Genomic DNA, 12,270 nt, shown 5'->3' with positions numbered 1-12,270 from the left:
ATCAGCTTCACGCCTAGCAGCATGAACCAGGGGCCATCAGGGGTTAGAAGAATGCATGCCTGCATGAGGAGCTTCATGCAGTCGAGCTGCGAGATGACTATATTGGCAACGGCGGCCGCCGTCCGCGCCAGCCACCAAGAGCGCGACACTACTAGGATCCATGTGCTGTTGGCCACATCTTGCCCTTCTTCCCAAAGACCACCTGAGACACTACTAAGAAGAAGATGAGTCTATTCTCACCATAGCATTTGTGCATATGGTGCTTGCCCAAGGAGTTGCTCAATCCATGGATGTCATGCATCCTCGTACATTAATCAGTAGAAACAAATGAGGATGGCATGAATCAACCGAGCGTAATTAATCAATGCCAGTAGAGCTGACACATTCAACATTAAAGTTTCCCAAAGTCAATAGAAAGAACAGACCAAACCAATAAGTTATTGTGTGGCTCTTACCTTTCTCAAGGCCAAGAATAAAAAAATGGGTGCTTAACCAAAACACGGCAAGATGATAGAAATGGACATGTGGCAGCCCAAGAGAGCATACGCCCTGGCACTTGAAATGCACCAAATCGAAGCTAGCTTAGCCACTTTTATTCTTGTATATATATACTGGTAAAGATTATTAATTCATTCCAGCTTCCTGGTTCACCTACCTAAGTAGGATTCTGCTTTCTCCAAACACTGGCTCAAAGCATGAGGAATCCAGCAACCGGACTAAGTACCTCTCTCTATATATATGTATATCTGAATTCTGGTCTCTGAACGCACATCACTGCTTCTCGATCCAGGAGGGCTCCTGGTATGCGACGTCACTCCCGTGCGACGGCCACCAGCTGCTTTCCGACGTTGCGCCCGTAGAAGAGCCCGATGAGCGCCGTCGGGAAGCTCTCGATCCCCTCGGCGACGTCCTCCACGTAGGTGATCTTCCCGTCCTTGAGGTAGCCGGCCATCTCCTCTTCGAACTTTCTGTAAGTGCCATAGTGATCCGTCACGATGAACCCCTCCATGCGGATGCGCTTGGTGATGATGCAGAAAAGGTTGCGCACGCCCTCGCTCTGCTCCAGGTTGTACTGCGAGATCAACCCGCACACGGACACCCGCCCATGCAGCCTCATGTTGAGAAGCACCGCGTCCAGCATCGCGCCACCCACATTCTCGAAGTAGATGTCGATGCCCTCTGGGAAGCATCTGAAAGCAAGTATCATGGCACGCAGAACTCTTTATTAACTGGCACTATTCATTGGAAGTTAGAAGAATCGCAAGAGTATATGGTAACTAGGGAAGGGGCCTGCAATTAACCTCTTCAGTGTGGCGTCCAAGTCCTGCTCCTTCTTGTAGTTGAAGGCATCATCAAACCCAAACTTTGTTTTTAGGAGGTTGACCTGAGGAGAAGGCAAATTCATCTCATCAAAAATAGAAAGCTTCGCCAACGGCAGTGACAAAATTAAATCAGTATGAACAAAGGTACTCATTGTCTGGGGATGTGCCCAAATGAGTAGGCACAGACCTTCTCATCAGAACCGGCACTGCCAACCACATAGCAGCCAGAAATCTTGGCAAGCTGCCCGACAAGCTGTCCAACGGCGCCTGACGCTGCCGACACAAAGACATACTCGCCCTTTTTTGGCTTGGCCACGTCAAAAAATCCAACATAGGCAGTAAGGCCAGGCATGCCTGAATTATGAAGTCTCTAGCAGTCAGAGAAAACACTTTGATTGATTCTATAGCAGACTAAGGTCTATGAAGAAATCAAACCATAACTTTCACGTTTCAGAATAACAAGTAGATTACTATAATGAATTAATGATAACCAGACCTGGTTAACTTGTGATGAATAAAAGTGAACTCACCAAGAACTCCTGTGTAGTATGACAGCGGCAATTCAGGATGGTTGATCTTGAAATGCGACTCCAGATTAGTGATCAAAGTGTACTCTTCACATCCTGTCAACCCCCACACCAGATCGCCGGGCTTGTAATCCTGGTGTCCGGATTCCACCACCTTGCTTACGCCTAAAGTAGTTAAAACCTGGCAGGATTCACGTAGGGAGGCAGCAAAATGTTATGCCTTCAGCTTCAGGTGGGGAAAAATTCAGATCAGAAAAAGAAAAGGCTGAATCCATGTACACAACTGCCGATCAGATTACTGTCGGCTGTCCCTTGTCCCGTGAAACAGTAACAGAGTAGATATTGCAAGTTCTGCTCATGCGAACCACAAGTTTGATGCTAGGTTAAAACAAATTAAAGGACGGCAGTACGTACCTCCCCCTGGACGAAGTCCGGGACGTGGCTGGGCTCGTCGTTCCCGGACATCCGGCTGCGCAGGTAGGGGTCGCAGGAGAGGTAGAGGTTCTTGACCACCACGGCGTTCGACCCCCGCGGCACGGCCAGGCGCGCCGTCGCCGGGACGAGCTCCATGTCGTCCTCGGAGGGGAACCCCGTCACGTAGCGCTTCAGGATCACCCTCTTGTTGCTCACCTCCGCCGCCGCCGCCATTGCTTCCTTTCTCGGACGCGCCGATGAGTTGGGTGATCTGCAGTAGTCTACTAGATACGGAGTACTATGGAAGTGAGGGAGCAGCCGCGCGCGCTTTTAATGCGTGATGAGGCGCGGGCAAGACCGGATCTCACCGGAGATTTGTCAGCGGGCCGGACTTGTGAGGCATACGTCGTGCGTTGGACGACACTAGAGCGTGCCGCGCGTCTCGCCGCGCCGCTCTTCGTCGCTTCTCTTTCCATTTTGTACGCGGTCTAATGTGGCGGCCTCCCGCGGTCTAATGTGGCTGGCTCCCGGTGCGTTTTATCTGGACCATCTGGCCTGACCTTGGTGTGACGTCGTTACACGTTGCAGTATTGGTGTCCATCGGTGGTGTTCATGCGAGCCACATAGCAGTCACGTGAGTTCACTGGAAACCCGAGCCATTGAGGAAAAGTTGAGAGAGATCTATACGAGGGAGGAGTTGTTCTACCGTCAGCGTTCCCGGTGGACTGACTTAAAGCCGGTGATCAAAACACCAAATATTTTCAGAACAGAGCTTCACAGAGAAAGAGAAAAAGAATACCATTAGGGCGCTTCGACTGGAGGATGGATCTCGCTGCACGGTGGATGAGGACATGAGAGAACTTGCTGCCTCTTTCTACGAACGACTGTTCATGTCCGATGGGTCGGCCGGTGCCAACGTGCTGTTACAAAATATAGTACCATTGGTTACGGCGGAGATGAATCAAAGGCTGACAGCAGCCTTTTCTAATGACGAGATCGAGACAGTTTATTCCAAATGGCCCCTACAAAGGCTCCCGGACCTGATGGGCTCCCGGCTCTCTTCTACCAAAGACACTGGTCTTTGGTTAAGGAGGATGTGTGCAAGGCGGTGAAGGATTTTCTGAACGGTGTGTCGGCGCCTGAGGGTTTTAATGATACGGTTATTGTCATGATTTTAAAAATCAACTCACCAGAGTTGATTTCACAATTCAGACCGATCAGTTTATGTAATGTGCTCTATAAAATAGCCACAATGGTGTTGGCAAATAGATTAAAAGGCTCACTTCCTCTTTTGATCTCAGAAGAACAAAGTGCTTTTGTGTCGGGAAGGTTGATTATGGATAATGTCATTGTGGCATATGAGTGTGTGCACGCCATTCGGAACAGGAAGAGAAAGAAGCCACTATGTGCGGTAAAGTTAGACATGATGAAGGCATATGATAGTCAAATGGATATTTCTGGAGCAGGTTTTGAATCGAGTGGGTTTTGATACTCAATGGATTGCTATGATCATGCTTTGTGTAACATTGGCGAGGTTCTCAGTGAGGCTTATTGGTGGTTTATCTAGGGATTTTGTTCCTTCTCGTGGACTGAGACAAGGGGACCCACTATCACCCTATTTGTTCTTGTTCTGTGTAGAGGGGTTCTCGGCGTTGCTTAAAAGAGCACAAGAGGAGAAGAGAATCAAAGGAGTGTCATTTGGGAGCACTGGCCCCAATGTTACTCACTTATTGTTCACCGATGACAATATTGTGTTCCTGGAGGGATCAACGGAAAATATGATGGAGTTGAAGGAAATCTTGAGGCAGTACGAGGAGGCGTCGGGTCAGCGCATTAACTTACAAAAATCTGCCATCTTTTTGGTAAAGGCACTCAGGATGACATGAAAGGCCAACTACAAACCATACTGGGTATTCATAATGAGGCACTTGGCTAACGTTATTTGGGTCTCCCCACACTGGTCGGGAGATCAAAGGATGGTACTTTCAAATATGTCACGGAGTGCTCGAAAGGAAAGGTTAACGGTCTGAAGGGCCAGGGTCTCTCCAAGGCGGCGCGAGAAGTGCTTGTTAAGTCGGTACTCCAAGCTACACCAACCTACACCATGAGTTGTTTCCATCTCACAAAGAAAATGTGCTGGAACCTGACTTCTATCTCGTCAAAATTCTGGTGGGGGGCAACAAATGGTGAAAGGAAGGTGCATTGGATCCCATGGGAGAAGATGTGTGAGGCAAAGCGGGATGGGGGTCTAGACTTTCGTGATCCGGAAGCTTTCAACCAAGCCCTATTGGCCAAACAGGCATGGAGGATTTTACAATACCCAACGTCGTTATGTGCTTGAGTTCTCAAGGCAAGATAATTTCCAGATACCACGATTATGTCAGCCACGTGTCCCTCGGGGGGCTCCTTCGGAGCATCCTCCACGGGCGTGATCTATTGAGAGAAGGACTTGTTTGGAGGGTCGGTGATGGAACAAGTATCAATATACACCATGATAACTGGATCCCGAGAAGCGGCAACATGAGGCCACTCGGGGCTTTGTTCGAGCAGGGTGTGACTAAAGTGGCAGATCTGATGGTTGAGTTAGGTGATGCTTGGAACAATAACAGAATTGATGGAATGTTCTCGCCGGATGATGCGCAAGACATAAAATAGATTGCTATTGGGGGGCCATCGATGGAGGACTGTTTAGCTTGGAACTATACGAAGAATGGCATCTTCACGGTGCGTTCTGCGTATCATCTGAGAATGACTATGAATAAGATGAAAACCGGACGGCTGGAATCAGCTAGTTCAGTTAACAAGCATGTAGGGTACTTGGGCCTTTGGGATACAAGCGCACCAAGCAAGACTAAGATTCACATGTGGCGAGTGATTAGAAACGGCTTGGTGGTGGGTGCGGAGCTGCTGCGACGGAGGATAAAGCCAGGAGTTTTCTGTGCAGTGTGTGGCCGTGAGGAGACTATCATGCATAGATTTTGGACTTGCCAACACTCAGTCCAGTTTTGGAACCAGTTACGTTCTGAAAAGGGAGTAATGGTGGCGGTCCCACCGAGTTTCATTTGCTCCCAGGGCGAGCTGGCGAATTGGCTGCTAGGATGGTTTGCTGAAGCTCATGAAGATGAACGACATGCGATGATCAATGTAGTTTATGCCTTATGGCTGGCACGAAATGATACAAAGAATGGCAAGAGGATAGATGAACCACATGAAATAATAGAGAGGGTTTTCTCTTACATGAGAGAATGGAGGGAGGTTCACGAGAAGCCGGATCGGGAGGCCAAAGTTGCGATTCTGCAAAGATGGACTGCGCCAGAGGAGGGGTGGATCAAGGCCAACACCAACGGTGCCACTTCCAGGGCTGGAGGCAATGGCGGAGGAGGCATGGTGTTGCGAGATCACAATGGAGCTTATATTGCAGGGACTTGCCACTTCTTCCCTCAGGTGATGGAGGCAGAGAGTGCGGAGATCAAGGCATGCAAAAGAGCCATTCTTGTTGCTGCAGAGGTTAATGTGCAAAGACTTCATTTGGAGGTGGACAGCCAGGCTCTAGTGCAGATGATAAACACTCCGGAAAGGATCTTGGCAGCGACAGGCCCTTGGGTGGAGGATATCAAGACTATGCTTCGGTCTTTTGATGCTTTTAGAGTTTCGTGGGTGAGGCGTTCTGCAAATGTTGCCGCACATAAATTAGCGAAGATAGGTAGGCGAAGAACTGTGTAAGGTATGGCTTGGGTCACCACCAGATTGCATTCTGGAAGTGATCGCAGGCGAGATCCCAGACGTGTTTTAAGTTAAATAAAAGCGACGATGTTTACCCTCCAAAAAATGCGTGGGCCGCGGAGAAGAGGGGGCCAGAGTGTGACACGCGTCTTGCCGCACTGTTCTACATTCATGAGTTAACTCTCCTCTTTCTACTTTGGTCTATTGTGACTGGTTCATGATGCATTTCATCTTGATGATCTCGTATGAGATTATTGTGATGTTGTGACATGTCTCATTATTGGTGTCCACTGGTGGTGTTTATGTGAGCGTCATACCGACGTCAAGATTACCTTCAACCAAAGGTGGAGTAGTTTTACCTGAGTATATGGGACACGACGATTCGATGCGCGAGCCCAGATGCTCCCGAAATCGGCGGTGTCTGTTCCTGGCTTGGGATCAGTAAAAATCGCTCTAACATAACTGACGCTATTTAGGTGGAAAAGGGGTGAACGTGGATATATGGTAGCGAACAGTGTTGCGTACGCGGGCCCAGGTTGTACGGGAGGAATGCCCGACGCGTGAGTACGTGCTGGGCCGTCCACCAAAACGTTAGCTCCATAACTGAGCCGCCTATCGTGCCTAAGGGGTTGTTTGGATACTGGGATTTACTAAACCAGTGTGGCCTACACACCTTTTGGGTTATAACAAACTAAAACTCTGTTTGGTTAACATAACAAATTCCTGGATAAGAAGATCTTAGTTTTAGTAAAACTGAAAAACCGAGCTTATAGAAAAATGACTATTTGACGTTTTTCGATAAACCAATTCTTCATCTGCCGCCCCGATCGGCGTATGGCACAGCTGGCATGCATGTTTCTCCTTCCCCATCAACAACTCATCTCGCACCGCCCATGGCCATCATCATACGTAACCAGTCCTCCCGCGCCGCCGGCGGCCGCGACGTTGACCACTGGTCTTCTCCTTCCCCGGCGACAACTGGTCTTCTCCTTCCCCAGCGACATCTCATCTTGCAGCGCTCGTGGCCCTTGCCATCGTCGGGCCGTCGTCATCACTGTTGACCACTAATCCTTCCCCGACGAGCACTCATCCCGCGGCGGCCGTCGCATCAGAGTCAACCACCGGTCCTTCCCTAGCAGGTCGGCACTACATCACCAACGTCTTGAGGGCTTGGTTCCGAGTCCTAAATGCTTGTCTCAACAATTTGATCTTGAGTTGTGCAGCCGTAGCAGATTCCTTGTGTGCTAATTCTTGTTCTTCAATGATTGGGCATTTTCGCATGTCTGTCACACGAGTGTTATTTCTTCTGCTAAGATTCACATTTGTGAGCATTGAGATGGCCTACCACAGCATCCATGCCTGGACACGATCATCTCTTATACCGATGTGAGGACGCGGCGGTGACGGTGCAGTCCGCGAGTCTCCCGTATTTAAACATGTTTTACCATCCAAACAAGCTTTTGTGCATGCTTATTCCTAACTAAATTATTAGTAAAACTAGTTTTCCAAGAAATCCTACTAAAACGTGTTTTGTTAAAACTAGGTGTTAATTTCGTTTATCCAAACAACCACTAGGTGTGCCTCCCCTCCCTCACCCCAAACCACCTCCTTGTCCTTCTCCAATCTCGAATGATGTAGATCCTGCGGCGGCGCTAGATTTGCACCGGCGGGATTTGGAATTGAAGATCCTGGGCTTGAGTTCCTGCTCGATGCTGCCTATAGGTTAGTTCATCTTGTATGGCTGGAGATCTTGTAGTTCCAGGGGTTTGTTCTGTCCGCCGACAGACCTGGAGAAGAAATCTGATGCCAGGTCTGGCCGTCGCCCATTGCCATCAGCTTTCAGGTTCCCACTGCAGGAGGAGTTTTGCTGGGTCTGGGTGCGGCCAGCAGGTCGGCTGCGCTGACCCGGAGAGGGCACAGGTGGGGGTTCGTCGGCGACCAGATGCATCTCCAACTCTGTCGGCACAATCAACCGACGGGGTCAACCCGGAGGCCCATGGTTGGACAAAAAGGTCTGTACCCAAAGTCTTATCCCTCTGTTGAACTGTATTTATTCCAAGTGGCTGGACATCCATACATGGAACAATGTTTTGAACCACATAGTTGTATTCTGAATTTTTCTAGGAAACATCAGTGCATCAACTTGTTAGCAGAACCACTGGCTCCGTTACTCTAATACTCGGTTTACCTCACTGGCCAGCAAAAATTGCATTAGTAGTCGTCTTTTCAGGTGAAACTAGTGAACTGAATATGTATGCTTGGAAAATTCAGATTACGCTTCCGCGGTGCATCACCGGACCGGACACCATGTCCTTCTAGGATGAGTGCACTGGAGCAGTCAATTCAAAAGTATGCAGAGGAACCTACAAAAACTGTAACACGGCCAGCACTCGGCCTACATACACAGGAAAAATTATGCATTGAAAATTTGAAACTTAATTAGAAATGAATTAGAACTGATTAGTGTGTTTGATGGCAGACCAGAACAGATGTATGGAGGTGGCAATCAGCAAAGTTTATCCGGACAGTGTGCACTGGTGGTGCAAATGGCATGTGCTGAAGAAGGCAAAGGAGCGTTTGGTCCCCTGTACATGAAGAAGAGAGAGTTCCAAGCTGAATTCTACAAAGTGGTGAACCACATGTTAAATGAAGATGAGTTCGAGACAACGTGGGGTATGCTGCTTAATAAGTACAACCTGAAGAAGCACCCTTACATGACCCAGATCTACGAAATAAGAAGAAAATGGCCAAAAACATACTTCAAGGAGTTTTTTTTTGCACCAAGATGACATGCAAAGAACGCAGCAAGAGCGTGAACTGCATGTTGAAGAAGCACATGCCTCCTGCTCGCCCGATGCACACCTTTGTGAGGCAGTACATGAGGTTGTTGTTTGACCGCGAGCGCAAGGAAAGCTACGAGGATAAGAGGATGATGATCGTAACTCCACTACGTTTCTTTGCATAGTTTTAGTGACAACCACCCAGATCACCTACCCGCCGCACCGCCACCTCGTGTATTTATCTGGTTTCCATCTTTTAAAATTTACTTCTGTTTGACAGGGTGAAGTTGTTAGGAGAACGAATTTGGCAATTGAGAGACACGCAAGCAAGATTTACACGAGGGCTATGTTCTAGGAGTTTGGTTACCTACTAACTAAAGGCACGACGTACAATGTCACGGAGGTGGAGAAGATGATGAAGTATGTCACAACGCACAACGAAGAGGTGAAGAGAGGAAAATGGAACAGAGTTGTGTACGAGGTTACAGTAAACGAGGACCACTTGGAGTTTAAGTGCGTGTGTGGACAATTTGAGCACACCAGAATGTTATGATGCCACGTCTTAAGGGTAACTTCCATGGATGATATCATTTCGTTCCTCAAACTTCTGTTTGGATAAGGAATTTGTGTGTTCAGTGAAGACTTGCATCTCGAGACGATATATTTCTGATAACCTAACTGCCCTTGGCGCAGGTCATGGATGTACTTCATTTGAAGGAGATTCTTGTGAAACAATGGACCAAGGACGCAAGAGACATTCTGCCCCAGCACCTGACTCAATACCAGAAGGACCACTCTGTTAATATGTTTTCATGTGCAGGCATTCGACATTATACATGAAAGCTTTGGAAGTCAGTCGAGATGGGAGATGCGAGTGCAGAATCATTCGAGCACATGTTAGCTGGTCTTGATGCTTTGCTATTGATGGCCACAAGCAAACAACCTGTCTCGAAAAAGGGGATGCACCCAAGAAACCATGCCAGCCGGGGAAAGGCAAGAGAACTATGGCATGGAATGTCACCGCCGAAACACCGGTATTGCTGAAAATTAAGTTGTGATTATTAAGTTTGTATTTTGTATCCTTGTTTGCCAAGGATTTTCTAGTGTGTTTCAGTGAGCATTGCTCCTCGCTTGTTCCTCCATTTTTCAAGATGTTGGACACCCTGTATGAGTGAGTACAAATATGTTAATGTTCGTCAGCACAAATCTGTGGATCATTGTTTCTGAAAAAACTGTTCCTTGTACTTAGGGGAGCTGACATCGGTCCAAGTCATGTTATTGGCACGCCTTCGTTATTACTACTTGCGTGGTGGGCATATATCATTATTATTAGGCACTGGATTGTGTGAGGAGACGACTCAGCTCGGCACAGGAAAAATGCTGATCCGTGTGCCGAGAAGGTGTTCCGCACCAACAGTGTTGTCTGTCATTGCAATCAATGCGCCTCTGGCTGGCCTTATACTATATTGACACATGTGATATATGGACAGAAGATACAAGGAAGGGCGCATATCCACATGCTAGAGGACGGGTCTGATTTAGGGAGCATTTGAGCCCGAGCTCAGAAATGAATATCCGGAGTATATGCTCCTTTGCACAAAATCGAACAAGAGAAAGGAGACAAATATAGAGGGTTGCAAGGCTCATGCCTCAATCCATACCTTATTGAACTACTCACACATGAAGATCAGATCGCGAGAAGAAAACATTAAAGAACACGTCTTAAAGATTGATTGATTGCAAATATGTCATACAATGGATGAATTGTGCGATGCACGATTACAAGTATGAACTAGATGAGGAAGCACTATGGTGGTGATGGTGGCTATGGAGATGGCAACGGCTAGGGTTTGTGGATGAAGATGAAGACGATGTGGCTGATGTCGATGCTCCGTTCTGGCCTCCCCCGTTGATATTTCAAGATGCCCCCCTTTATAAAAGTTGTTCAGGTGGACGATCTGCCTCAGTTTCCATGCCATACGGGCGCTTATACGAGCGCGTACGGAACGCCGTCTTTTGCTCTGTTTCCGCAGAAATGCCTCTTGTTGATTCCTTCTTTCTCCATTCTACTTCCTTTCCATGTTCACACATGACTTCTTCCCTTTTTAATCCATTTCCCGTGGAAACACATCAAAGAGTGGATTTATGGAATCCCTTGCAATCATTAGTCATTAGTAGCAATATCGGAGCAAATATCTTTTTAAATAAAATATCTTGGTTTAAACAATGGTGGATGAGTGTAAAATATTACTCATCAATGGTCTTGTTGGTCAAAAGTGATCGGGCAAGCCAACCAGGGGTTGAATTTCGGCGCTATGGGCTCCAATGTGTAAACATCACGTAGTGCTGACTTCCTCTCCTTCTTAGGGATGTGAGTAACACAAATCATGTTTACATCCTTTACTTTGGGAGCGAACTGTTGTGGCCTCCATTGTTCGGCCTCGGCTTCATCCTTGTCCTCACTACGAGGCTGGCCCTTGCCTGGGTTATCGTCTGTGATCTTGCCGGCCTGCTTTATAACCAGCAGTTCCGGGTTGAGTGATTTGTAGGTTTGTCTGAGGTGCCATTAATTTGGCAAGGCCTATCGAGGATCTTGTCTAGCATCGACGAACCGTATTTGTTCCCTTTAAAGGGTTTCTTCTTCTGGCCACTACGTTGGCTGTTGAAACTAGTGTTCAGAGTAGCCTCGTTGGCATCACTGATGTTGCCTTTATGCCGACGCTTGTTGTCCTTGTTATGTCTTGGCTTCCCGTTCTCATCGCACACTTTGGAGGTGCCGGGTGTTGGGGAACATAGTAATTTCAAAAAAAATCCTACGCACACGCAAGATCATGGTGATGCATAGCAACGAGAGGGGAGAGTATGTCTACGTACCCTCGTAGACCGAAAGCGGAAGTGTTTGTCAATGCGGTTGATGTAGTCGTACACCTTCACGATCCGTTCCGATCAAGTACCGAACGTACGGCACCTCCGCGTTCAGCACATGTTCATCTCAATGACATCCTCGCCTTCTTGATCCAGCAAGAGGGGCGAAGTAGTAGATGAGTTCCGGCAGCACGACGGCGTGGTGACGGTGTTGGTGAAGAACAATCTCCGCAGGGCTTCGCCTAAGCACTACGAACACTATTACGGAGGATAAACTAGAGGGGACAGGGTTGCCGGCACACGGCTTGGTGTTTCTTGATGTCTTTTGGGTGCTAGCCCTACCCCTCTATTTATATGTTGAGCCTTGAGGTCGAAACTTGGAGTAAAAGCCTCCACAAAGTCGGTTTCACCTGAAAGGCAAGAGTCCTTCTCGGACTATAGGGCCAGACGCCAGGGTTCCCGGCGTCTGGACCCAGACGCCAGGGACCCTAGCGTCTGGCCCCTAGACTCCGCAAAACTTCCTTTTGCACTTTCCAGAAACCTTATGGGCTTTCCCTTTTGGCCTAAATAAAGTGTTCTCGTACCCAAACATTTCGGGAAACATCCGGAACCCCTTCCGGAGACCAAACACTATTATCC

The 12,270-nt window shown here is 48.0% G+C and overlaps 2 protein-coding genes across 6 annotated transcripts; one reads left to right on the top strand and one right to left on the bottom strand.

Annotated features, from left to right (window-relative positions):
• Nucleotides 1–413: 413 nt before the first annotated feature.
• Nucleotides 414–2,759, bottom strand: LOC125510032 (2-alkenal reductase (NADP(+)-dependent)). Of its 2 annotated transcripts, none has more exons than XM_048675121.2 (6): nucleotides 2,632–2,759; nucleotides 2,264–2,547; nucleotides 1,853–2,030; nucleotides 1,510–1,676; nucleotides 1,302–1,384; nucleotides 414–1,190 (listed from the first exon to the last, which is right to left on the bottom strand). In XM_048675121.2, exons 2-6 carry the CDS (start codon nucleotides 2,495–2,497, stop codon nucleotides 812–814), a joined length of 1,041 nt encoding a protein of 346 aa, XP_048531078.1. In that variant the 5' UTR covers nucleotides 2,498–2,547; nucleotides 2,632–2,759; the 3' UTR covers nucleotides 414–811. The 2 variants fall into 2 exon arrangements, with proteins under 2 accessions (XP_048531078.1, XP_087377496.1); XM_087521370.1 differs by having other exon boundaries at nucleotides 2,264–2,544; nucleotides 2,632–2,756.
• A 4,774-nt stretch (nucleotides 2,760–7,533) lies between these two features.
• On the top strand, nucleotides 7,534–10,026 carry LOC125556400 (uncharacterized). 4 transcript variants are annotated; one of them, XR_015602473.1, is made up of 5 exons: nucleotides 7,534–7,708; nucleotides 7,830–7,998; nucleotides 8,258–8,335; nucleotides 8,466–9,334; nucleotides 9,460–10,026. XR_015602473.1 is itself a non-coding variant. In XM_048719142.2 (4 exons), the coding sequence occupies exons 1-4, from the start codon at nucleotides 7,696–7,698 to the stop codon at nucleotides 8,773–8,775; spliced, it is 570 nt and encodes a 189-aa protein (XP_048575099.2). In that variant the 5' UTR covers nucleotides 7,534–7,695; the 3' UTR covers nucleotides 8,776–10,026. The 4 variants fall into 4 exon arrangements, 1 of the variants encoding a protein (XP_048575099.2); XM_048719142.2 differs by having other exon boundaries at nucleotides 8,466–10,026; XR_015602474.1 differs by lacking the exon at nucleotides 8,258–8,335 and having other exon boundaries at nucleotides 7,536–7,708; nucleotides 7,823–7,998; nucleotides 9,047–10,026.
• Nucleotides 10,027–12,270: the final 2,244 nt, after the last annotated feature.

Source organism: Triticum urartu, chromosome 5A (genome assembly GCF_056163025.1).
Source record: "Triticum urartu cultivar PI428250 chromosome 5A, HENAU_Tu73, whole genome shotgun sequence".
NCBI lineage: Eukaryota > Viridiplantae > Streptophyta > Magnoliopsida > Poales > Poaceae > Triticum > Triticum urartu.
Note: the sequence above shows the minus strand (reverse complement) of the source record. Positions and strands in the feature narration are given on the sequence as shown.

What these genes read in the sequence shown, in the direction of transcription:
- LOC125510032 (XM_048675121.2), bottom strand. Translation starts at nt 2,497, where the DNA reads ATGGCGGCGGCGGCGGAGGTGAGCAACAAGAGGGTGATCCTGAAGCGC. An exon ending in CGGACTTCGTCCAGGGGGAG is followed by an intron (nt 2,031 to 2,263) that starts GTACGTACTGCC and finishes GAATCCTGCCAG; the next exon opens with GTTTTAACTACTTTAGGCGT. An exon ending in ATACTACACAGGAGTTCTTG is followed by an intron (nt 1,677 to 1,852) that starts GTGAGTTCACTT and finishes TTCATAATTCAG; the next exon opens with GCATGCCTGGCCTTACTGCC.
- LOC125556400 (XM_048719142.2), top strand. An exon ending in GCCCATGGTTGGACAAAAAG is followed by an intron (nt 7,999 to 8,257) that starts GTCTGTACCCAA and finishes TGGAAAATTCAG; the next exon opens with ATTACGCTTCCGCGGTGCAT. An exon ending in CTGGAGCAGTCAATTCAAAA is followed by an intron (nt 8,336 to 8,465) that starts GTATGCAGAGGA and finishes GTTTGATGGCAG; the next exon opens with ACCAGAACAGATGTATGGAG.